Genomic DNA, 10,870 nt, shown 5'->3' on the forward strand with positions numbered 1-10,870 from the left:
GGTTGTCTCTCTTTGTTTGTTATTACACCCTGAAATAGAGGATTGAAAGCTTTTAATGACAAGACTGTGTTTTTGTTTGAGGGAAGCACTTTCTCTTTCTCTTTCTCTTTCTCTCCAAGTCTGAGCCTTTGTTGTTCAGGACTCGCTATCTCTGTTTTCACTCAGACCACCTTTTTCTTTTGTTTTTCCTCTCATTCATTGGCTTCTGTGTTTGCTTCCAACCCTCTCTCAGATCTACCTTCTTTCTCCAGAATATGAGTAAAGAAGAGATTTTGAAGATACAGGTACCAACACTTACTACTCCATCTATCTCCTTCTACTTAATGTTATTTATTCTGTTTCTGGGATTGCTTGTGCATGCAGAAATGTGTTCTTAAAGTGAACATACACTGTGATGGGTGCAAGCAAAAAGTCAAGAAAATCCTCCAGAAGATTGATGGTATGCTCACACATTTCTTCTTAATTATATCTTGAATCCGAGGTGTCTTATCTTTTGTTTTGTTGGACAGGGGTGTTTACGACTGAGATAGATTCAGAGCAAGGGAAGGTCACGGTTTCAGGGAACGTGGATCCAAACGTTCTCATCAAGAAGCTTGCAAAATCAGGCAAACATGCAGAGCTTTGGGGTGCTCCTAAACCCAACAACAACAACAACAACAACCATAATAATCAGAACCACCTTGCTAACCAGATGAAGAACATGCAAATTGAGCACAATGGCAAAGGTGGTGGTGGCGGCGGCGGCGGTGGCGGTGGTAACAACAAGGGTCAGAAGGCTGGGAATAACCAACCCAAAGGTGGTGGTGGTGGGCAGAATCCACAGCAACAGCTGCAGCAGCAGTTGCAGCAGCTTCAGCAGATGAAAGGGTTTCAAGATCTGAAGCTTCCTCAATTCAAGGACATGCAAATGATGGCCCCAAATCAGAACCCCAAGAACAACAACAACAACAACAACAACATGAAGCAAGTGAAGTTCAGTTTGCCTCCTGAGGAGGATGATTTGTCTGATGACGAGTTGGATGAGTTTGATGATGATGATGACTTTGATGACGAATTTGATGATGAGATGGATGATCCTCACCACCCATTGAACAAGATGAAGCTCCCTATGGGAAATGGTGCTACTCATAATATGATGTTGAATGGCATCATGAATGCTCAGAAGGGTGGTGGCGGCGGCGGCGGAAATGGAGGAGGCAACGGCAAGAAAGGCGGCGGTGGCGGTGGCGGTGGCGGTGGTGGAGGTTTGCCGGGGAGGGGTGGTGAGTGGAGGGTGTTGCCGGTGGGGCTAAGAACAGTTTGGGCAGGCAGGGGATTTTTAGTTCCTACAACAACTTCTAGTGACATGTGGCACCTGCATTTGACAACTCAGCCTCCACCTGACACGTCATCCAGACAACCTGTTGGCAACTGGTCACAGGGGTCGATACGTTCACTAATGTTGATGGTTGAGGACAAAAACAATGGTGGCAAGAATGGAGGTCCTATGCAAAATGGAAACAATGGAGGTGGAAACAAGAATGGTAACAATGGGCACCACGGCGGCGGTGGTGGCGGCAATCCAAACAATGGCAATGGGGGCAAAAAGGGTAATTCAATGATGGGTGAAGGTGGTAATGGTGGTGGTGGTGGTGGTGGTGGTGGTACAACCAACAATACATGGCTGCAATGATGAACCAACAAAGAGCAATGGGGAATGATAGATTCCAACCAATGATGTATGCAAGGCCTCCAATGGCAGTGAATTACATGTACCCTCCTCCTCCTTACAACCCTTACAGCTACCCTCCTCCTCCTCCAGAACCAACATATTCCAATTTTTTCAGTGATGAAAATACCTCAAGCTGCAGCATTATGTGAAATATGGATCATGATGAAATAGTTTGGTTGTGGTGGTTGCTTTGCAATTCTCTCTGATCATGAAGATGATGCAATATTATACAATGGAAACAAATGAGTTTTTTTCTTTTTCTTTTTTTTCATCTTTTAAATTTAGTTTCATTTTCAGTTTACTTTTTATTATCTTCTTTTTCATCCCAGGTTTAAAAAAAAACAAAAAAACCAAAGTAGAGAGGTTTGAGTTTTACCATAGGGGAGTAATTTATAGGGTACTTATATAATATTTATGTTTCTTGGGAGTATGAGATGAGATGTAGCTGGGGAATGTGGTCATGGTGGGCTTCCTCCATGTGACCTGTCTATATGTGTTTATATGATGCAAAACAGAAATAAAATTTTCACAACAAAAACAAAATTAGAGAATGGGGTGAAAAAAAAAGAAAGAAAGAATTGCCCATCTCTCTCTCCCTCTCTCTGTTTAAAATTTAAATTATGCAGTATCTTATTAGAAATTAATTGTGCTGGTCCTGATGACTACTTTAGTACAAAGAGTTAATTTTGATAGTGCAGAATTTGTAACATGACAAAGCAGCAAAATTATTACTATTACTATTATTAAGAATCATAATGATGAGTTATGCTAGCAGTATTGTTTATGATTTGTTCTGTCACGCATAGTCCTATCTTATTGAATTAAAGAATGGTGTGAGTAGCAGCTAGCTTTTGGATCTTATAATATATTTTAATTTATACGAGTGTGTCCCTTGTTCCAATGTGAAGAAATCATGGATGTTTGTGTGGTGGGGTGCACACTGAAGTTGGGTGCATTTGAGGGGATGGACCCCAGTGACCCCAAACAGTGCTAGTGTGTGAGTGTGGGCCACCACAATCATCATCACTATCACTCGGAATTGTGATAAACACCAAATTCTTGTGTCAGGATTGTAGTTTTTATTAAAAAAATAATGGGATTTAATTATTCCAGCTACACTAGTGTTTTGGAGGCTAATTGAGACATTGTTGGTAATGGTAAACACACACACACACTGGAGCAAGTGGGATTCTAGGTGCAGAAGATAGGGATGATAGGATATTCACATGGCCTTTGACTGTTTGATCTCAAATCATTCTTCTGAGTTACATACCCCCGGAACATTTCTCAAAAGGAGAGTGTAGACTTTGCCACCTTTTTCAAAATAATTTCACACTCAAATTTTTTATTTTTAATTATTAATTTTATTTGTTTAATTTAATAATTCAATATATTTATAAATATTGTTAATAATTTAATATATTTTTAGTCCATACTTTTAAAATTTAAATATAAGTTTGCTAATGCCTTGTTAGAAAGGGGCTTAAGAAGAGTGCATGGTACCATTTTATTGATATTCCTCCAAATTTTCTTAGCCAAATATTGTATGATGATTGTAGAGAGGTTTCTCTACCCGATGGGACTAATATCTTGACTAAATTCCGTTTCAATATAAAAAATTCGCAAATTTTTTAAATTAAAAATATTATTTATACACTAAAATTAGCTATTAAAATTACTTATCAATGTATTTGTGTATAAATATATATGCGATTTAATTTATTTTCAATGTATATTTATATTTTAACATGTATTTTATATTAGTGACTGACTTTAGTGGCTGATTTTAGTATATACGTAGTATAACTCTTTTTAAATATATAATTAGTAATCAAGAATAATAATAAAAAGAATAATAAAACACATGTCCAAGTTGATTTACTAATGTTGTAACTTATATGCATCACTTATTTGTATATTATTTTACATGTTTTCTGTCTTTAGTATTAAAAATAAATGATAAAAATTGAAAAGAGATAATAAATTTTATCTTTTATATCTTAAAAGAAATTGCTTAAAAAATGTATAAAAGTATGAATAAAAACACTATTCGTACCAGCGAATATACAATCCAATAAAAATGAATTAGCAATCTGATCCAGCATGAATAGAGTTAGATTTAGGCGTTGAACTAATCCTATTCGTCAAACTTATATTCTTAATAATATATATAAATGAGTAGAGACTTAAATTACAGTTATTCTCTTTGCCACAAATACTTAGTCTACTAAATTAATAATTTAATTTGGTAATACTACATAATAATATTTAATAATATAAAATATAAAAGAATTAGATATTATATTTAAGCGAAATTATTTTTTGCAAGTCAAATTGGATTGAGAAATTTAAAGTGGAGAACGTTCGAATTGAAGAATTTAAATTTACCGAGAAAGCTATATTAAAACTTAAATCTTATTCTACTCTATTTATTATCACTCTAATAAAAAGAGAAGTTCAAATATTTTTTTTAAAAGTTGATTCGGGTCTTTGTGTGGCTTGCAAGTTGGGGTTCAGACCAGTGATCATAGAATCTTTTTCTCCTGATAGCTTTTCCTCCTAGTGTTTATGATTCAGCGATTAGCTGATTTGGATTCAGAGTTGAATTTTTTTCAATTCAACTGATTGAAAAAAATTCAACTCTGAATTTTTTTTTATGCGAATAGAAGAGGTATTGTAGCTGCTTATTGGTTTGTTTTCTATGTAGTGTTATCTCTTTGGACCTTTTATTTTGATCTGTTGTTGCAATTATTAGTTGAGAATCTTTAAATAATTTAACGAATATAAATAAATTATTATCTAACAATTTTTAACTCATAATTTTACTTAAATTTTTATCTTATAATAATAATTAAAAAAAACAACAACTTGAGTACACATTTACTCTCCAATAAGTAATAATTTTAAGTTTTGACCCCTCATTCATTAATCTCCGGATCCTCTGTTATTGTGAGACAAGACAAGGGAGTTGTAACTTTAAATTCGATTACTTTTTTTTTTAACAAATTCGATTACTTTAGACAGACAAAACCTATCTGCCAACTCCACGAGCGGGTCATACACCTAACAAAAAAAAGAATATGGACGAAAATTTTCCTTATAATGGTGTTTAGGGAGAGTAGTTGAGAGACTATTATGTGTTGCAAAGGATCAATATCTAAAAAAATTAGGTTACATAACCAATAATTTTCTTAAACAAGATGAACAACTATTAATTAAATCAAAACACATTGTATTTTTAAATTATTTATTTAAATTTTAATGTTAAAATAATCATCCACACACTTAGTAAAATGAACATCTAATATATTTATTGTTCAAATTATTTAATATTTTTATTATCTGTCTATACTTTTTCTTGTAATTATAACTCTTTTAAAATTTTGCAATTAATCGTTACAAACTCTATATATATGTATATATGTGTGCACGCGCGTGAACGCCGCGTGTGTAATAACGATGAAATATGAGAGCTGAAAAAAAATTTTAACATCCAAATCTTTATAATTTGTATCAATGTCAATTTTATTGTTTTCAAAGATTGTTGTAGTCTCCACTTCAAAATTCTAAATTATTTCTCTTCTTAAATATTGTTAGATATTAAATTAAAGAGTAATGAAATAAATAATTTTTTAAAGTTTTTTTTTTGAGATTTATAGGTTTTTAAGAAAAAAAAAAGTTATAACTAAATTCATGAACAACTATAGGTGAATTTATATGTTATGAGATGAAAAAGTGATAGAAGGATCAAAGGTGTTTAGCATGTTGTAATAATTCTTTTAACATATACATTCATATTGCAATTCTTCATGTACTTATTTGGTATTTTTTTACTCAAAAAAATCTATAGGTCGTTACAAGATTATATTTTCTCAACAACTTACTTAATACTAATTTTTGTTGAAACCTATAACTAATTTACCAAAGAACTTTTTAAATACTTATTTGTGGCTTGTGGCCTTTCTACATGATAGCAGCATCAACTGTATGCATTAACCCAAAAAAAAATTCTCTAAAAATGTAAAAAGGTATAACACAAGTGATTATTATGATATTATCTGATTTTTTAATATGACAATTTTTTAGAGTTACTCATTCAAATATCAAACAATAAAATCAACGTGTTAGATTATTTATTAGTATTCAATAATATTTTTAAATGATCGTTTTTAAAAATAAATTACACTATTAATAATAACAAATTATAAACAGGACATGTATAAATTATTTACATAATACCAAGAAAGGTAAAGAATAAATAAATGTAGAGCTACTAATTTACAGATATATTTTGTAATTATACATGGTTGAATGTGATTTTGATAATAGAAATTTGTAAATATGTTTTTTGAAGGATCGGTTCTCGAGACTTTTTTTTGTTTCAAATCAATGTGAATTTGTCACGGGAGATTGCGAATTTTGAAATGAATTAGAGTGGATTTGGAACTTTCAATAAAGGCGGGGACTTTTTTAATGGGAATTGGAACTTCTGAGTAAACTACATGAGACTTTGAGACCTGTGAGATTAGTAAATAGCAGAGAGAATAGACTGTGGTATGGAAATATGATAGGCAAGGAATTTTTTCAACTAACTCTTTTGTGCAGGTGTTATAGGAAAAAATGATTCCAGAGGAAGTAACCAGTTACAGTTTCATTCGGTCCGTTTCAAAAGGTTTAGTTCCACCAAGAATGGAGTTGTTTGCCTGGTTTGTCCTGACAGGTGAATACAAAGAACAGGCTGAGCTGGTTTAGAATTATCAGTTAGAGAGATATTATGTGTTTTTTGTAATAAAGAGGTGGAACATGTACACCACTTGTTTTTAGACTGTGCGTTTGCTTGACAGGTGTGGAGTGTTTGGATTTTAGATTTTGGCCGACAATGGACATATTCGGGTACGGTGAATGAGCACTTTTTAAGTTGGATAGAAAAACCGAGGAACAAGGAAGATCATAAACAATGGTTGAGATGCTTCTGTGTGATCGTTTGGAACATTTAACTGGAAAGGAACAGGAGGATTTTCCAGAACACAAGAAAAGGTGTTGAAGAGATCATCAACTTGACTTCGACCAGTGTGAACGAGTGGAAAAGAATAAATCCCTTTTGTTGTTGATGACTATGCCGGAGATAACATAGAAAAATAGTCGTATTGTTTAAGTTCTTCTTTTTTGGTTTACTTGTGTCTGATTGCTCCAATTTTATTATGTTGAATTTTTTACTTAAAAAAAAACTTGTAAATATAATAAAGTCTGCATTATAATGTAAAAAAAATATTATGTACATATTAAAAATTAAGTTATAAATATAATAATATTTTTATATGATAGTTAATTTTTAATATATACATAACTAATTTATATTGTATAATATAATTATTAAAGATGAAAAAAATACCATGCAAAAAAATGGAAAGAAAATACATTTTTGATGAAAAATAAGTGATTTTTTTCAGGGTATTTTTATGGACAGAGACAAGCTAACTACTTTACATTTCCAAAAAATCTAACGGCGTTGACACTTTTTGACACCAAAATTTCTTTCTCTGTATTTGTAAGCGTCTAGTCCTATCTATCTGACTATCCCTCCCTCACAAGGACAAAGGGCATCACTCACTGCCACTACCCTCAAGAAAATAAGAATTAAAGAAACCCCTTGTGGGCCCAACCCCTTCCCCATTCGCGATCATCATACATATGTCACATGTTCATCATCATCATCATCCATTTCCATTCATCCATATAAATCTAATCATACACCACCCCTTGTCTGATCTGATTCATGCGGGTTCCACCTTCGTCCTTGTGGTAAAAAACCTATTTCTATTAACATTTTCAGTTTATAATTAGTATTATTTGTCAGATTTCTTTAAGAAATTAATTTTAGTACATAAAATAACTAACATTATAAAGTGGAACAAGCATGCATGTATGTATGTTTTAGTATGGTTACTACTCACTAAATTATCTAAAATAAGACGGTTAATTAATTTAAAATTCTAGTTTTTCATGTCTAAGAAATGCATTGCAATTTTCGGTTTAACCAAATTAAGAAAAACATGGACAAATATATTTTATAAGCAACCAAACTAAATTTGTATTTCGAAGCATATCTAAAACTAAAACAAATGCTAAGTAGTTAGACTTTGTAAAAGAAATTGAAGACGATAATGAAACTGTTTTAAGTATCTTTACGTCAATTCTAAAACAACAGTTAAAAATATCTATAAAAAAAATTTTAATAGCTAAATCAACAGAATTTAAGTAGGATTTTTCAATTATAAAAATTGACGTATTTTTAATACCAAAATTTGATGAGAATTTATTTAAAAAATAACTTAATTATTATTTTTAGAGATCACAACTAAATGTGAGTGGGTAGTTTTTTTTTTTTTCTTGTTACATTGGAAGTTATCCTATGTTGGAATGGTTATTTATTTATGAATAATAAACAGTAGGGTTACAAATTATTATTTTCCACACAGATTACAGTACTTATGTTTCCAGTAGATCAAGTAGATTAATTCGCGTCTAATAGACTGATCTCTTTTATTTTAAATTTGTCTATTTAGTCTATTAAAGAGGTGAGTCTATTTTAGATTATAAATTTAATTATTTTGGACTATAATATGAATAATTTTTTTCAATTTTTTTATAAAAATAATAAGAGTATTATTTATAAAATCACACATAAAATTTTATTACTTATAATTAGTAAAATAAATTTTATCCGTGATGACAATTTTTTTTATAATTTAATAGTTATATTATATCTGCTTAGTACCCAACATTTTAATTAATATTATAATTCTAAAATATATTTAACCAATGTTTTTTTTAAATGTTACTAAACTGGAAAATTACTAAGATGAATGTGTTTCATGACTTACAATGCTAGTCTGATTTGGTAAATTTTACTTTTAAAATAGTTTATTAAAACTGGTCTTTTGAAGGGTAATTTTTCAAAAATTATAATAACTATATTTAATAAAATAAAATAACAATTATTTTTAGTAAATACAATTTAAGAAAATTATATTTGATAAAATTATTTTTAAATTTTAAAATATTTTTAATATACATAAATATTAAATCACAAGTACAGCCACGTATGTTTTTACTTACCAAATATAATATGGAGTAAAATATTATTTTAGTCTCTAATGTTTGAGTCAAATTTTAATTTGATTTTTAATGTTTTAAATATTTTATTTTAATTTAAAATTTTTTTAAATATATTTAATATTACTCTACTATTAAATTTAATATGAACAATTAGTATATTTATATATTAAATGGTATAATCTCACTATATTTACTTAGAGATTACGAATTTGAATTTCACTCCTAATTTAAAAAAACCAATGTAAAATTTGATTTCGGTACATAAATAAAGTCGATCTATCAATAATGACTAATATAAAAACTTTTTAATTAATGATTTAAATTAAATTTAACGACTAGGATAATATTAAATTTATTTTAAAAATTTTTGAGAACAAAATAAGAAGTTTAAGATATTATAGACTAAATTAAGATTTGACTCAAATATTAAGAACTAAAATAATATTTTATTTTATAAAATAAAATATTTATACTTTTTGTAAATACAAATACATCTAGAAAAAATTATCAAAATCGAACTTTAGTATAATAAGATCAATAATTAAATTGAACCTGGTTCATCTATTTTTTTTGATATGTCAGTACAGGTGGAGTATAGTATAAAATATTAACTAAACATTTCAATTCCAAAAAATAAAATATCAAACACCTAGTCACCAAAAAAAAGTAAAAAAAAAAAGAAAAACAGCTGCATCTTTATCGTAACTAACTTTAAAATAATTGCATCCCCTGCCATGCAAGCTACAATAATGTTCATCCTGATCCTATCAACCTTTTTAGATATTATCAATGCTATAAATCCAGAAGAGCATTGTACTCCTTTTTTTTGGTGACTTGCATTGTACTCCTTTGTATTATGGAACAACATTTTTCAAAGTTTTTGCCAATTAAAATATGATCCCGGGCTTTTTTTTATTTAAATAAAAAATTTATTATTTATAGAACTAAATTAAGATACAAAAATTATTAATTTGTGTATTTAATTAACAAAAATTTATTACCAATAAATTATAATTTAAATGACATAATTTTTTTATATTTATTTAGATGCAAATTCGAGTTTTACTCTCTTGACTTAAAAAAAAAGTAAAAATTTATTATTTATTAATTTATGAATTTAATTATAAAAAATACACCATATTTTTATTGATGCAATCATTAAAAATCATACAAATTTTGTTTCCTTAATTAATTTCTGTCCTCTGATATTTAATTGCGTAAAATTTGTAAAATTCATTGTTTTTAGTCTGTAATTAATTATTAATATTTAAAAATATAAATAAAAAATATATTATTAAATTATTAAATTAAAAAATTAAATTAATAATTAAAAATAATAATTCAAAACAATAAATTTTATTATTTTTTAATATTACTTAATAAAAAAATCCCTCCCACTTTTGAACACAAATTAAAAATTAAGCTGGTAACACCATAACTCCATAAGAGATTATTAATGGAGGTGTGAAGAGGATTCACCCAATCTTGGAAGAGTACCATTAGATTTGAAAGAATCTGGATGTGGGTTATGCGCCAGTGTGTGCGTGCTTACGCAAGCTACGGTACACCTACGCTTCGCACGAGTGCAGGTACTTGAACGCGCATTTAATGTGGGAGCAGTTTCCGTTTTGGGATCTTAAAATTTGGCAAACCCTTATTTGGTTCTAACAATAACGCTATTTCCGTATCATTCTTATCCTCGTGTTGCATTTTGGTATTGAAATGCGTCGAGCATGCACTGGAACACGTGGTACAAGAGCGTGGAATTAACAAGTTCACATGGACAGTGTGTTTGGAAACACAGTTACACAATAACCTAACAATAAATTGCGTGTCCGTGTCGTTTTGTGTTGGTTTTATTACTCTTTTTCACTCTCGCAAACAAACATTGTGCCACTGACACAAGAAAACCTTGTTCTACTTAAGTAAATTATTGATATTATTAACTGTTATTAACTTTGAGAAATTGAAAGTGGTTTGTATGGTGCATAGAAGCCAAAAATAGGCATAGAAATGAGGAAAAGGGTAAAAGGGAATTAG

General features: G+C 29.7%; 1 protein-coding gene across 1 annotated transcript; it reads left to right on the forward strand.

Moving 5' to 3' along the window:
* Positions 1–270: 270 nt before the first annotated feature.
* On the forward strand, positions 271–1,672 carry LOC107482552 (heavy metal-associated isoprenylated plant protein 33; the record flags this gene model as incomplete). The annotated part of the gene is given in 3 exon segments (XM_021141395.1): positions 271–284; positions 364–439; positions 510–1,672. Coding segments are annotated over 3 exon segments (1,253 nt in total), but the record flags the coding sequence as incomplete, so codon positions are not given.
* Positions 1,673–10,870: the final 9,198 nt, after the last annotated feature.

The sequence above is a fragment of the Arachis duranensis genome, chromosome 4 (assembly GCF_000817695.3).
Source record: "Arachis duranensis cultivar V14167 chromosome 4, aradu.V14167.gnm2.J7QH, whole genome shotgun sequence".
In the NCBI taxonomy this organism is placed as follows: domain Eukaryota; kingdom Viridiplantae; phylum Streptophyta; class Magnoliopsida; order Fabales; family Fabaceae; genus Arachis; species Arachis duranensis.